The sequence below is a fragment of the Tamandua tetradactyla genome, chromosome 3 (assembly GCF_023851605.1).
Source record: "Tamandua tetradactyla isolate mTamTet1 chromosome 3, mTamTet1.pri, whole genome shotgun sequence".
NCBI classification, from domain to species: domain Eukaryota; kingdom Metazoa; phylum Chordata; class Mammalia; order Pilosa; family Myrmecophagidae; genus Tamandua; species Tamandua tetradactyla.
In genome coordinates this window covers 80,169,030-80,184,619 of record NC_135329.1, presented here as the reverse complement: position 1 = coordinate 80,184,619, position 15,590 = coordinate 80,169,030, and the positions used below count along the sequence as shown (strand labels likewise).

Genomic DNA, 15,590 nt, shown 5'->3' with positions numbered 1-15,590 from the left:
GGCTGGGGTGATGGGGGGAGTCTTTAGACCTGGTAGGGGCGGGAGACCAGGCATAATGTGGAAAGCCAAGGTTAACGCGTCCTCCCAAAACAGCTTCCAAACCTTTGCCTTACGGAGAGGCCTCCCGTTGTGCCTGTGGCGGCAGCACAGGTGTTGCAGGGAGCTTTAGTAGAGGCGCCCCTCGCCCCCTCACCCACTGAGCTCGGCGCCCTCCCCACGGAGGGGACCCCTCGCCCCAGACTTCGAGGACTGCAGAGACAGACTGGTCTGCAGCTAGTTGCCAGTGTGAGGATTTCTTATTTTCAAACCATGTATAATTACATCATTCAGTTTCTTTAATTTATAAAACAAATGTCTTCATGTAAAAATCCCCCCACGGTGAAGAGAGCATGAGTCCCACGTGTGTACACGAGCAGCTTGTAGGTAAGCGCCTTCTGTTTGCACGTGTTCCCCGAGCAGACGCCCCGGGCTCTGCGCCCTTTGCCGGCCACCAGCCGAAGGGACTGCACTCTGGGGCCTCGGGTCCCCCAGACGCCCCCAGGCTGGGCTTTGACACCCTCGTGAGAGCCAGTCACCTCTCAGTGCCAATGTGGGGTTCTCTGGGCGTGGTGGCAAGCACGTTGGTTAAGATGAGGAGGGCTGGTAAACACGCCTCCCTGCCAGAAGCCTGGCTTGGAGGGGGTCTCTCGGCTGGCTCTGTCTGTGGCACGGTGGTGCGGTGCCCGCGTCCTCACCTCATCTCCCGCCTGCCACTGGCTGCCAGTGGGGCCAGGCCCAGAAGCTGAGCATGGGCTGCGTGTGGGGCGGCCCCTCCCAGGTGAGCCCCTCCCACCCGCGCTGAAGGGACCTCCATCTGGAACCCCACGGGCTGGCCACGCCAAGCCGTCCCTGACCTAAGTGGCTTGCGGCCCCACGCGGGTGCCAGAGGCAGGGGATGAGCTCCCTCAGGAAATGCAGCTGCGATGGGGAGTCACCTTTGCGTGGAAGCCGGGCCTGTCACGGCCCCTCCCGAGCTCGGATTCTGGTGCTGCACCACTCGCGACAACATCCAACAGGATCTGGTATGTAACATAAGACATCACGTAGGTACTGCTTAGTGTTTTCAGAAATATATTTTGTGCAGCTTTAGCATCAGTTTTCTCTTTTTGGTTTCCGGTGCTTTGGTGAAGCAGCACGTCGACGTCCCCGCGCCAACTCCTGGTGCAGCCCTGGCCGGCAGCGAGGGAGGCGCTTGGCGAGGAGCCACCACGGGGACTTACCGGGCCTGGGAAGCGCCCCGCATCCACGAGACTCCTTCGCTGCACGTGTCCCCTCAGGCACTTAGGCTCCTGTCCCCCAGCCTACATCCCGACTGCTCGCTCATCGGACCCGGCTGCTGCGGGCTCATCAACAGGGACACTTGCGGAAAAAAGGCATCGAAAGGAAGCTTCGACATAGGTACACTTTATTCCTTAGGACATTACACGGTAACCCTGGTGCGCCCTGGCACCGCGAGTCCTGCCTCCGGGCCGCGGGCGTCCTCTCCCTGACGCGGGGTGGGTTCCTGGGTGTGAAGCCCGCCCGAACCCAGCGGGGCCTCCTCCCTGTGGCAGTGAGCGTCCGGCCGGCCCGCCTGCCTAGTGCCTGGCCTGGCATGCACATGCCACGGTGAAGGGTAAAGCTGCAGAGCTGCCCGCACGTCTGTCCCACTGGACCTCACACGGACTCCTCCGTGGACAGCAGCACCAGGTTGATGTACTCGAAGCCCTCGAACTCGGACTGGTCTATCCGCTTGATGATGTTCCTAAGGGGGGAGGGGGAGGCACCGTGGGCTCTCAGCTCACTGACACGCCGCACACTGCACCCACGGGAGGGACCCGGCGGGTGGCGCGGGCCGGGAGGGGCTGCGGCTGTGCGGCCGGACTCACTTGTCGTCCGGGGTCAGCTGCACAGGCTCACTGGTGAACTGCGTGTCAAAGTTATCCAAGCCATAGTCATCTGTTATCTGAGGCTGGAAGGGGGTGAGGGCCTGCTTCTTCTCCAACTGGGAATGGACACGAGAGAGAGCAGGTCAGAACTGCAGCTGCAAGTCACGTGAGATGCAGCAAGCCGCTGTTTAACCGTGCGTGGTGCTGGAATTCCTACATGTTTCCCAAAAGACCAATAAAAGCCGGGAAGAAGATACCCAGGGTCTGAAAATTCTGTCAGAGCTAAAAATGTCCAGAAGTCCCTCACGTGGTCATGCTGGCGACAGGCTGCCCATCCTTCTTCCAGGAGGACTGGACGGAGCAGGGGCTGCTGCCTGCAGGGGCTGCCTGCAGGGGCTGCCTGGGATCCGCCGCCTTCCTGGGGTGGTGCTGGCTGCTGTCCCCGCCCAGCCCGAGGCCATGTGGGGACACTCAGGAGGCCTGCCCGCAGCATGAGGACGTGCTGCTAATAACAAGGTCCCACCAGAGCACCGGGAGCAACTACAGCACCAGCACAGGGGGCCTGGGGCACTGAAGAAGACCCTTGTGCAGCTTTGAGGCCAGGGGAAGTGGCGCACGTTTCCACGGTAAGTGAGGTGGAGGAAGCTGGGGTGTCGCAGAGATGGATATGTCCATCTACATGACACCGGGGGCAGCTGGTCACCAGGGGCATCTGTTCCAGGTCATGGGCAGAGACGTTTGTCTCCTGTGGTTGAGCCAGTGTCCAGAGGGGAATGAGGGTGAGGGATGAAGGATCCCTGCTGTCGTGTGTGGGTGGGGGGCAATCAGGACGGCCCTTGTTGGGGGTGTGGGCAGCTGAGAGCAAGGTAACAGAGGGGTGAGAAAAGCCACACCTCGACCAGCCTTGATGGCAGTGAAGAGAGGGGCCCCGGCTTCCAAGCCCTGTGGGGCCCACGTGGCGCTTACACAGCGTTCCTTTTCCTTGGCCAGGTTGGTTTTGGACACAAAGGCTGTGGTGCTTATTTACTTTCCACACTGAGGCCCCGCTAGAGGCACTAGGGCCATTCCGGTGACCTTTGGGGTGGGGGTGGGGCACACCTCAAAGCTGGTTCCAGTTTGTCTTCCAAACTTGAAGACAAGACCATGGAAACTATTCAGTGTGAGGAGCATCATGACAAGAAACAAACCGAGTCTCAGGGGCCCGTGGGGCACCGTTGGGCGTGGCCATGTACACTTCCTGGGAGTTGTGGGGACAGAGAGAGAGAAAGGGGCAGAGAAGGGGTTTGGAGACATGATGGCCCACAGTCCAATCTGATGAAAGACGTGACCACCACAAGGTGGAAGCTCAGTGGCCTCCAAGCAGGACAGATGCTCAGGTCCTCACCAGACACAGTAATAGTGAAACACAAAAATCCGGAGACAAGGGGAGGAGGCTGGAAGCAGCCAGAGATAATGACATACAAGGGATCCCCAAGAGATTAAGAGTAGAATTTTCATCAGAATCCATGGAGGCCAGAAAACAGTAGGATGGTATATTTCACCTCCTTAAAGAAAAAACCATCAACCAAGAATTCTGTATCTGGCAAGATTACCTTTCAAAAATAAGGAAGAAATTAAGACATTTACAGATGAACAGAAGCTGAAAGTTCATTAGCAGAAGACCTGCTCTATAAGAAATGCTAAGGGAGTCCTTCAGGCTGAAACAAAGGACACAGCAACTCAAAGCCACCTGAAGAAATAAAAAATGTTGGTGTCATGGTCAAGTTCATGTGTCACCTTGGCCAGGTAGTGGTGCCTGTTTATCTGGTTGGGCAAGTGCTGCCCTGTCTGTTGCGATGAGGACATTTCATAGACTAAAATTGTGATCACGTCAACTGCATCCACAGCTGATTCCATTTGTAATCAGCCAAGGGGAGTGTCTTCTTCAATGAGTGATGCTTAATCTAATCACTGAAAGCCTTTTAAGGAGGATTTAGAGGAGACAGGCTCTTCCTGCTTCAGCCAGCGAGCCTCTCCTGTGGAGTTCGTCCAGACCCTCCATCAGAATCGTCGGCTTCACAGTCTGCCCTGTGGGTTTTGGACTCTGTGTTCCCGTGGTCATGTGAGACACTTTTATAAATTTTATATTTGCGAGCATTCCCTGTTGATTCTGTTTCTCTAGAGAACCCTAATTAATAGGGTTTAAAAGTACTTTCCTAGGCAAATACAAAATCCTGTTATCATTGTACTTTTGGAATTGTAATTGTCTTTTTCCTCCTTATAGAAAATGTATAAAATAACACTTAGAACCTATGTTAATTGGCAGACTACAAAGATATGGTCTTAGACAATACAGATGTAAAGGGGGAGGGAGGGCAATAAATAGGAGTGGAGAGCTGGTGTAGTCTGAAACCAGGCTGGCACTAGTGGAAGGAGGGTGTTACTAGTTCAAGATGCTCACTGTAATTACTGAGTAACCACTAAGAAAATGAATAAAAATAGAAAAAGAGAGAAAAAGGAAATCAAATTGGGGCACCAGAAAAAAGCAAATAAATACAAAAAAAAAATGCAGTAATTCATTCTAAAAAGATCAGAGAAGACAAAGGATATTAAATATTGAGAAAAGATTCAGTCCAGCAAGAAGATATCACAATTATTAACGAACACACACTTCACAAGAGAGCCCCAAAACACATGAAGCAAATAGGACAGAACTGAAGGGAGAAGTAGACAGTTCTGCAATAGCAGAGACTTCAACACCTACTTCCGATAGTTGATGGAACATATAAGCAGGAGATGAAGAAGGAATAGAGAGCTTGAATAACACTATTACCCGGTTGGATCTAATGGTCATAGACAGAACATGTCATCATACAACAGAATACATTTCTCAAGTACCTTGGAACATCCAGGATAAACCACATTAGGCCACAAATCAAGTCTTAGTAAATTTAAAAATACTGAAATCATGCAAAATATATTTTTGGACCATGTGTTGATTTGAAATTGTTTTGCATCCCCAGAAAAGCCATGTTCTTTTAATCCAATCTCATGGGGGTAGATTTGGGTGGGACCTTTTGATTCGGTTGTTTCTGTGGAGGTGTGGCCCCACCCATTTGAGGTGGGTGTTAATCTGTTTACTAGAGTCCTTTCAGAAGAGGACATTTTGGAGAAAGCACGGAAGCTTGAAGACAGAAAAGATGTCCCAGGAAATGCTAAACTAAGAGATGAAATCCAGAGTTTGCCCCAGCAGACGTTAGGGGAGGACCCTGGAATCAGAAGCTGAAAGCAACAAACTGGGATTAAGGACCAGCAGACGCCGGCCATGTGCCTTCCCAACTGACAGGGGGGTTCCAGATGCCAGCAGCCTTTCTTCAGAGGCTGGGCATCATCTTGTTGATGCCTTAATTTCGACATTTTCATGGCCTTAGGACTGTAAATATGTAACCAAATAAATTCCCTTTGTAAAAGCCAATCCATTTCTGATCTGCACTCTGGCAGCATTAGGAAACTGAAACAGACCACAGTGGAGTGAAGCTAGAAATCAATAACAGAAGGAAAATTGGAAAATTTAGAAGTATGTCAGAATTAAACAATATGCTGTTTAATATGCTGTTTAACAACCAGTGGGTCAAAGAAGAATTCAAAAGGGAAATTAGGAAACATCTTGAGATTAGTGAAAAGAAAAACACTACATATTAAAACAAGTTATGCAGCCAAGGCAGTACTCAGAGGGGAAATTTATAGCTCTAAATGTCTATGTTTAAAAAAAAAATAAAAGAAGAAAGATCACAAATCAAATGGCCTAATTTCACATCTAAAGGAACTAGCACAAGAAGAGCAAACTAAACCCAAAGTTAGTAGGAGAAATAAATAGTAAATAAAATGATATACAGAACCGAGAAACAATATATAGAATCAACAAAACCAGAAGTTGGTTTTGGAAAATATCAACAAAATTGGCATCTTTTTAGCCAGAATGACAAAGAAAGAGAGGATATAAATAACAAATCAGGAATGAGAGTGGGGACATTACTATCAACCTTACAGAATTAAAAAGGATTATAAGAGGGTACTATGAACAATTATATGCCAGCGAGTTAGAAAAACTAGATGAAAATGGGCAATTCCCAGAAACATGCAAATTGTCTAAGCTGGTACAAGAGTAAATAAAAAATCTCAACAGACCTGTAACAAGTACAGAGATTGAATCAGTAACCAGAAGCCTCCCAACAAAGAAAAGTCCAGGACTAGATGGTTTGACTGCTGAATTCTACTGAACATTTAAAGCAGATTTAGGGGTGTGTGTGGCCAATATGGCGGCTCAGCAATGTGCGCGTTTTAGTTCGTCCTCCAGAACAACTACTAAATAACCAGAAACAGTACAGAACAGCTCCCGGAGCCACATCAGTGACCAGATACACAGCATACCCCAGTCTGGACCAGCTGAACCGGCTGCGAGCTCCCCCAGTACCATGAGTTCCCCAAGCTGCCGCGGCCGGCGCCCCACCCCCACAGGCTGCTTCCCAGAGGGGAAAGGAAAGGAAAGGAAATTTGCCAGCAGCAGGGACTGAGCACAATTAAACACCAATTGTGGAATTAATTAACAAATTCTGACTGCTAAAAATAGGCCCCCAGCTCAGGTGAACCTGGTCAAGGCGGAGGTCGCTCATTGGGCAGGCTGCAACTGCCCCAGGTATAGGCAGAAACGGGCTGCTTTCAGGGCTTGTCTCCAGCCTGCGCCTTCCCCAGGGGAGGGGGTGAAGCCCAACTCAGGTGGAATCCCTCTCTCAAGGAATTCAGACACCAGGGCTTCGCTATTTGAAGCCATTAAAACCAGCCTACAACCTCTCCTCTGTCTCCACCACGCCCCCAGCCAAAGCTAAAGGTGCTGCGACATCTTTTGCTGGTGGGACCTGCAGTCAGACAAGCACCACATACTGGGCAGGATAAGAAAAACAGAGCCCAGAGACTTCACAGGAAAGTCTTTCAACCTGCTGGGTCTCGCCCTCAGGGAAGACTGATGCAGGTGGCTCCTTCCCCCTGATAGGAGGCCAGTTTAGTCCGGGAAAACCCAGCTGGGGTCTATAATACCTACGTAGACCCTCCTAAGGGTGGGGAGGGAAAAGGCACCATACAAGCAGGGGAAGAAACAAGAAAACAAGAACTGAAAAATTATCCTCTGTTGAACAAAACCTAAGCTAGAGGTCCAGAAAAAGCTGAACTGAAGGTCAAAGAACAGATAGACAACAAATTCGTTTAGCAAGAAAACCCTAGGTAAGAGAAGTGAAAGCAATCTCCAGAATAAACTAATAAAGGTAATTAAATATCTAGACGCCCGCAAAAAATAATAAATCACACCAGGAAAACTGAAGATATGGCCCAGTCAAAGGAACAAACCAATAGTTCAAATGAGATACAGGAGCTGAAACAATTAATTCAGAATATACGAACAGACATGGAAAACCTCACCAAAAACCAAATCAATGAATTGAGGGAGGATATGAAGAAGGCAAGGAATGACCAAAAAGAAGAAATGGAAAGTCTGAAAAAAATCGCAGAACTTATGGGAATGAAAGGTACAGTAGAAGAGATGAAAAAAAAATGGAAATCTACAATGGTAGATTTCAAGAGACAGAGGTTAGGATTAGTGAACTGGAGGATGGAACATCTGAAATCCGACAAGAAACAGAAACTATAGGGAAAAAAATGGAAAAATATGAGCAGGGACTCAGGGAATTGAATGATAATATGAAGCACACAAATATACGGGTTGTGGGTGTCCCAGAAGGAGAAGAGAAGGGAAAAGAAGGAGAAAAACTAATGGAAGAAATTATCACTGAAAATTTCCCAACTCTTATGAAAGACCTAAAATTACAGATCCAAGAAGTGCAGCGCACCCCAAAGAGATTAGACCCAAATAGGCGTTCTCCAAGATACTTACTAGTTAGAGTGTCAGAGGTCAAAGAGAAAGAGAGGATCTTGAAAGCAGCAAGAGAAAAGCAATCCATCACATACAAGGGAAACCCAATAAGACTATGTGTAGATTTCTCAGCAGAAACCATGGAGGCGAGAAGACAGTGGGATGATATATTTAAATTACTAAAAGAGAAAAACTGCCAACCAAGAATTCTATACCCAGCAAAATTGTCCTTCAAAAATGAGGGAGAAATTAAAACATTTTTAGACAAAAAATCACTGAGAGAATTTGTGACCAAGAGACCAGTTCTGCAAGAAATACTAAAGGGAGCACTAGAGACAGATATGAAAACACAAAAGACAGAGGTGTGGAAAAGAGTGTAGAAAGAAGGAAAATTAGATATGACATAAAATCCAAAAGGCAAAATGGTAGAAGAAAGTACTACCCGTACAGTAATAACACTAAATGTTAATGGATTGAACTCCCCAATCAAAAGACATAGACTGGCAGAATGGATTAAAAAAAACAGGATCCTTCTTTATGCTGTCTACAGGAAACACATTTTAGACCCAAAGATAAACAGGTTGAAAGTGAAAGGTTGGGAAAATATATTTTGTGCAAATAACAACCTGAAAAGAGCAGGAGTAGCTATACTAATATCCAACAAATTAGACTTCAAATGTAAAACATTTAAAAGAGACAAAGAAGGATACTATGTACTAATAAAAGGAACAATTCAATAAGAAGACATAACAATCATAAATATCTATGCACTGAACCAGAATGCCCCAAAATACATGAGGCAAACACTGCAAACACTTGAAAGGGAAATAGACACATCTACCATAATAGTTGGAGACTTCAATTCCCCACTCTCATCAATGGACAGAACATCTAGCAGAGGATCAATAAAGAAACAGAGAATTTGAATATTACAATAAATGAGCTGGACTTAACATTTATAGGACATTACACCCCAGAACAGCAGGATACACCTTTTTCTCAAGTGCTCATGGATCATTCTCAAAGATAGACCATATGCTGGGTCACAAAGCAAGTCTCAACAAATTTAAAAAGACTGAAATCACGTAAAGCAGATTTAACACCAATCCTTTTCAAACTCTTCCAAAATAAGAGAAGAGGAGGGATTACTTCCTAACTCATTCTATGAGGCCAACATTACCTTCGTACCAAAGCCATATATATATATGGCATATAGATACAGAATTCCCCAATAAAAGACCGGCAAACCAAATCCAACAATATGTTAGGATTATATCCCATGACAAAGTGAGATTTACTCCCAGAAAGCAAGGATGGTTCAACAGAAGAAAATTAATGTAATACACCAAATTAATAAAGGAAAAACAACCCATGATCAACTCAATGGATACAGAAACCAGTACCCTTTCTTGATAAATACACTAGGAAAACTAGAAATGGAAGGAAACACCCTCAAGTTAAAAGGGGCATATTTGCAAAGCCCATAGCTAATATACTCAATGGTGAAAGCCTGAAAGCTTCTTCTCTAAGATCAGGAGCAAGATGAGGACACCCACTGCCACCACAGTAATTCAACATTGCACTGGAAGTTCTAGCTACAGTAGAAAGGCAAGAGAAAGAAAGAAAACATCCAAATTGGAAAGGAAGAAGTCAAATTATCCCTGTTCACAGATGGCATGATCTGATAGATTGAATATCTAGAAAATCTTCAAGAAAACTACTAGAACTAATAAATTCAGCAAAGTTGAAGGATACAGGATAAACACATGGAAGTCAGTTGTGTTTCTATACACCACCAGTGAACAGCCTGAAAAGGAAATTAAGAAAACAGTTCCATTTACAAAAGCAACTACATGAGTAAGATATCCAGGAAAAAATATAACCAAGGAAGTGTGCTGGTTTGAAACTGTTGTATACCCCAGAAAATCCATGTTCCTTAATCCTCGTTCAATATTATTGGGTGGTGGTTTAGTTTGCTAAAGCTGCCAGAATGCAACATACCAGACATGGATCAACTTTTAGTAAAGGGATTAATTTAGTTACAAGTTTGTAGTTCTTCAGGGGGAAGGAAGCTGGGTTTCTCTGTCACATGGGAAGGCACACAGTGACGTCTGCTGGCCGTCTGCTCCCAGCTTCTGGGTTCCAGTAGCTTTCCCCAGGGTGATTCCTTTCTGCAGCTCCAGTAGTCAGGGCCGAGCTGTGAGTGCTGAAATGAGGTGAGCTCTCTTCTGACCTCTCTCTTTTAAGCCTCCAGCTAGTTAAATGAAGCATCACTTATTGCGGAAGGCACCCCCACCCCCCACCCCTTGGCCGATGGCAGATGTAGTGAGCCATAGATGAGTTTCACGTGCTGATGATTTAAGTCCATAGCCACAGAATAGCAGGGCATTGTCACCTGGCCAGGTTGGCACCTGAACCTGTCATAGGTGGGGTCTTTTCGACTCAGTTGTTTCTGAGGAGATGTGTCATATACAGCTGTGGGTGGGACCTTCTGATTAGGTGGTTTCGTGGAGACGTGTCTCCACCCATTCAAGGTAGGTCACTTACTGGAGTTCTTTAAGAGGGAAACATTTTGAAAAAGGTTCAGCACTCAAACAGCCAGAGACCTTTGGAGATGCAGAAGGAAAAAGCCCCTGGGGAAGTTGCCAGGAGAGGAAATTAGCTATGCGCCTTCCCAGCTGACAGAGAAACCCCAAACGTCATTGGCCCTTTCTTGAGTCAATGTTTCCCTCTCTGGTTGCCTTAGTTTGGGCATTTTCATAGCAACTTAATAAATTACCTTTTTAAAAAATCAGTCCATTTCATGGATATTGCATTCCAGCAGCTTTAACAAACCAAAACAGGAGGTGAAAGACTTGTACACTGAGAACTACAAAACACTGCTGAACGAAATTAAGGAAAACCTAAATAAGTGGAAAGACATCCCATGTTCATGGACTAGAAGACTTAACTACAGATGTCTATTCTGCCTAATGTGATCTCAATGTAATCTCTATCAAAGTTCCAACAGCCTTGTTTGCAGATACGGGAAAGCTGATCATCAAATTCATATGGAGCTGCCAATGGCCTAAAAAGCCAACAGTCCTTCAAAGGAACAAATTTGCCCTAAAGGATACCTTAAAGCTAAAAACTTCAACAGCACTTTTTATTTTTTCTTCTTCAGGCTAACGCCTAGAATCACCTTTCTGGGTTGGCTGGTGGTTTGCATAGAGCAATGAAGTTTCCCTCAATAGAAACCTCATTCCTTTCCCTGAACTATATTTGGTTCTCAGTGAGGCAGGCCCATACATATTTCCCTCCTCTTTGGAGAGAGCAATATGTATGAAGCTGTAAAGCTACCTTCTAAAACTGAGACAGGGATTAGATTACTGCTTCAGAGCTATGGAATTATTTGGAATGTCTTACAAACAGTTGCTACAACAACAAAAAGGGCAATTACAATACATATACATCCCAACATGCTTTTAAAGACATTTGCATTGTGCTCCCATTCCCTTAAATGTTGTTCCCAAAGTTGCTCAGCCCTTGCTCAGCTGCAGTCTCTGGAAGAGAGGCAGGGACAGTTTGGTGAAAAAGACACGGGGCCAGAGTGGGTAGGTGAATGGGTGTGGCGGTGGACAGTGAGAGGAGAAAGCAGTCTTCCAGTGAAAGATCACCTCTCAGTTTAAAGATCAGCTTCGGGCAGGCTGGCCTCAGGTGGAGTCAGGGTCAAAGGGAGGAGCAGCAGCAGTGTGGTACTGGGGTGTTCTACATCTCATTCAGGTCAAGCAGAGTCTGGTCCAGCATTCTCTGTGTACAGAGATGCTCCTCTTCGGTGGTTTTCAGTTTATCTTCCAAATCATTAATTGTCTTTTCCAGCTTGGCTACTGATCTCTCAGCAAACTCGCTCTACCTCCTTAAGTTTATCAGTAAGAATCTTTATCTCTTCTTCATATTTGTCTTCTTCTTGAGAGTACTTTTCTTCAGCAGCACTCAGACATTTCAGGTTCTGGTCCATCAGGCCGATCTGCTCATTCATGTCTTGGCAACGGGACTCTGCCAGCTCAGCTCCTTACTCAGTGCGTTCCAAATCCTCTTCAATAATCAGCAACTTACGAGCCACCTCCTCGTACTTCCGATCTGCCTCTTCTGTGATGTGCTTAGCTTCTTTGAGTTGAATTTCCTGGAGTTCCATCTTTTAAAGCCCAGTTTTCAATAACCTTCATACTTCTCTCGTACTCCTCAGCAGTTTTCTCTGCTTCCCCAGCTTTTGCAGGGTAGTGGCCAGGCGCTCAGCAGTCTAGCTCTTCTTCAACCAGTTGGATCCTTCAGTTCAAGGAGGCCACTTCAGCCACAGCCTGTTCCCCGGCCTCCCTTCCTCCCTCCACTTCCCGCTGGAGGTGCTCGGCTCTCTCCTCAGCATCACTGACCTGCTGCTATAGAACGTAGATCTTGCACTTCAATTCCTCGATGGTGGTGATCCCCGCCATGGTGCCCAACTACTGCTTGCACTAGGCTTCCTGCCTCCTGTGCTCGGTTTTGCAGCCGCTTCTCACTAGAACTTTTTTTCTTTTTTTTTTTTTTAAGTCTTCGTCTGGTATGTACCAGGTCTGGTCCTCCTCATTGTTGGTCTCCAGCACTTTAATCTTCTCCTTTGCCTGGGACATTGCTTCCTGTTTCTTTGAATGTTTTGTTGAAACCTGGACATTTTCATGTTTTAGTGTGTTACTGCTGGAATTTACTTTCTGAGGCAACTATTCTTTAAGCTTGTATCCAGGTAGTGTTGGATCCGAGCTTTCCTTGAATGCCAGGAGCTAACCAAAATATAAGAAACAAAAAATAAACAAACAAAAAAAAATGGAAGAAATTAAAGAAAATACCTTTCCCAGTCTTTGCAGACTGACTTGCTTGAGTGCTCTCTTTCAGAGCTTACCTAGATAATGAGTTTAGAGAATAGTTTGAGGCCAAAGTGTAGGGACCTCCCTGATCCTTTCAGCATATGCACAGGTCACAGGCATGTGTGAATGGCCCTAGGAGTCCCTCTGTTTAAATGGCTGAGAATGTCCCCTCTTCTTTAAGGAACAGTTTCCTCACAGTCCCTGGCCCTGCACTGTGTGTTGTTCAGCGAGCAGTCCCCTGCCCCAGGCAGCCACTGGCCTGGTCCCCACAGCCCTGTAGGAGAACTCTGTGACCCACCTTCTACACACAGGGCAGGTTCTGGGACAGCGAGTCCCTCAGGCCACCACCAGTGAGACTGGGCCAGACCCCCCTGCTCCCAGCATGTGCACAAGGGTGACTCAGCTCCCTCCAGAGCGAAGACCAGGGATCCACAGTGGGAGCATGGGCCAGGGCCATGCTAGGGAGGGTGGAGAGAGGACAGCCAGGGTACCACGAGATTCTACTGGTTTTAAGATCCCCTTTTCTTGATTTGGTGTTTGCTCTTTTAGTGCAGTCCTTTAACTGTTTTCTGGAGTTTTGAGAAAGCTGCTTTGGGCAGTTCTTGCTGGTTGTTCAAATCTCCTGTAGTGGACACAGAGCCCTGTAGCTTCTCATTCTGCCATTTTGATCAGAGTGCGGTTCTCTAGCATTTGATTTTCTTTTTTTAGAGTTTGCATCTTTCTGCTTACATTACTCATCTGTTCTTGCATATCATTCACTTTTTTCCACTAGAGTTTTCTGCACATAAATTATAGTTTAAATTTCCACTTTATTCCAAAATCTCTGCCATGTTTGAGTCTCATTTGATGCTTGTTCTGCTTCTTTAGACTGTGTTTTTGGCCTTTTGGCATGACTCGTAGTTTTTTATTGAAAGTTGGACATGATGTATGAGGCAATAGGAACAGAGGTGAATAGGCCTTTAACTGAGGATTTTAAATGTATCAAGCTAGAAGATAGGTTGTGTTTATTGTTTGCTGTAGCTGTGATGTCAAAGGCTAAAATTTCCTCTAGGGTCCTTGTTTATGTCTCTGTATTTCCTTGGAGATTTCTCCTTAAATAGGGCCAGAACTCTGGAGTTCTTTTCAGCTATAATCCCTGTTCTTATCTAGGAGCCCTACTGATGTGGGACAAGAAGAGTCCTACAGTTAGTCTTGGTCTTTTAGTGAGCCTGTGACCCTAGGTTGTGACCCAGTATTTTTCATCTGTATTTTTTGTTTTGTTTTGACCCCTTAGGTGAAGCAGGAAGGCTAAAGTGGACTAGCTCTGGGTCCTTCCTTCCCTGCTTGCAGAAGGTTAGATGAGGCTGGAGTTGGTTATTTCCCTCTGGGGGTTGTCCAACTCTGGTAAGACCTGTGTTGGCGAGGTGCTGGTAAGAGAGTTTCCCCGGGGGACAGACATTTATTTATAAGGGAACAAGGACACTATTCACAATGGTCCCTTCCCCTTGTGCTGGAAGCATGAGGAGATTTTTTTCTCTCATCTTCACAGCAGTAATTTGGTGGTACCCCTAGAGACAGACTTCAAGAAAGTGTAGGGGTCTCCCTGGGACCCCCTGGAAATTTTCTTTCTCATGCTAATCCATCTTCATTGGCCTGAAGTAGTCAACTACCCTGTAAGCTGTCCTGCTGAGGGTGGCTCTGCTGCAGTTCCTGCCCTTGATAAGCTGAGACATTTCTGCCTCTCTCTCCAGTTTTTCGGGTAGTTTGCCCTGTGCCCTCAATTCTCTGATGGATCTAAGAGGAGTTATTCATACATATTACTTTCCTGCACTCACACATTCACTCCACAACTTTCACTGCATGCCTGCCCTGTGTGGGGAGGATGTAGGCACAGCCTGCTTGCCAGTGCTTAGCTGACGGTAAATAACACAACCCGTGAAAGATCAGGTGGCCACGAGTGACCTGCACACAGGTGCGCAGGGGGCCTTCCATGCACAGCCAGGAAGCCCCTGTACTTAGGAGACTGAAGTAACTCAGGAGGACCAGCTCCGTTCTGAGGGACAGCAGGAGCACGGGGTGTCCAGATGGTCTTGGAGGGCCCACCCAAGGCAGAAGAAACAAGCCTTTTCCACAGGACAAGGGTGCACTAGGAAGGCGCTGCCAGGGGCACGGCGCGGGCCTCCAAGGCTTCGCGGGCAGTGGTGGTGGCTGCCCTGACGTCCGCACCCTGGGGCCGTCCAGCCGCTGGCCCTGCGACCTGTCTGGGAAGCGCACTCTGTCCTCCCTTCCGCAGATCTTCCTGAGCCCCTGGACAGGGCGGGTCACCGTCCAGGGCCAGGGGTGCGTCAGCTGGGGGCGCCAACAGCCCATGAGACCATGAGCGCCCCTCAGCGACGGGCTTTGTCCGCAGGTGTCCCCGCGCCATCAGGTGGGTCCTGGAGGGAAACCAAGATGGAGAAACCAAGGCAGGAGAGGGAAGCGATCACACTGGATGGCCTCTCAGCGGTCTGAGGGAGCCGCGGCCGCGAACCCGGTTGTGGGAGGATACTGAGGCCGTCCTGGGAAGAGGTTCTCGCTGAGGGCCGGGCGGGAATCGGGATCCCGAGGCGAACTAGCAGGGCGCGGGCGCCCGGGGAGGGCAGCAGGGCGGGACCGGGGACGGGACGAGGGCGTGGCTGGCTCTGCGCTCGGGAAGGGTCCGTCGTGGCTTACCAAGGCGAAGCCCAGACGGCGCCTGCGAACGACAAACGCCAGTCAGGACGCGGGTGGAGGGCCCGGCTGAGACGCCCCCGCCGTCCTGACGCCGCCGCCTGCCCTGCGGCCTGCCGGGAGACGGAGTCCGGAGCTTCTTAGGAAGAGGGACTCCAAGTCCCAGCGAGCCTCGCGGGCGTGCCTTCGCGCACGACCCCTTCCCGGACCCGCCCG

The 15,590-nt window shown here is 47.8% G+C and overlaps 1 protein-coding gene and 1 pseudogene across 7 annotated transcripts; one reads left to right on the top strand and one right to left on the bottom strand.

The window, feature by feature from the left end:
- The first annotated feature begins 688 nt into the window (after positions 1 to 688).
- LOC143677419 (uncharacterized) lies at positions 689 to 15,255 on the top strand. Of its 6 annotated transcripts, XR_013172600.1 has the most exons (4): positions 689 to 1,061; positions 1,170 to 1,437; positions 1,593 to 1,734; positions 1,925 to 2,161. XR_013172600.1 is itself a non-coding variant. In XM_077153356.1 (3 exons), the coding sequence occupies exons 1-3, from the start codon at positions 963 to 965 to the stop codon at positions 2,400 to 2,402; spliced, it is 513 nt and encodes a 170-aa protein (XP_077009471.1). In that variant the 5' UTR covers positions 689 to 962; the 3' UTR covers positions 2,403 to 15,255. The 6 variants fall into 6 exon arrangements, 3 of the variants coding, with proteins under 3 accessions (XP_077009471.1, XP_077009470.1, XP_077009472.1); XR_013172599.1 differs by having other exon boundaries at positions 1,170 to 1,734; XR_013172598.1 differs by having other exon boundaries at positions 1,170 to 1,761.
- On the bottom strand, positions 10,147 to 15,573 carry LOC143677418 (tropomyosin-like; annotated as a pseudogene). The gene is made up of 2 exons (XR_013172597.1): positions 15,378 to 15,573; positions 10,147 to 15,100 (listed from the first exon to the last, which is right to left on the bottom strand). The product of XR_013172597.1 is annotated as a tropomyosin-like (transcript).
- Positions 15,574 to 15,590: the final 17 nt, after the last annotated feature.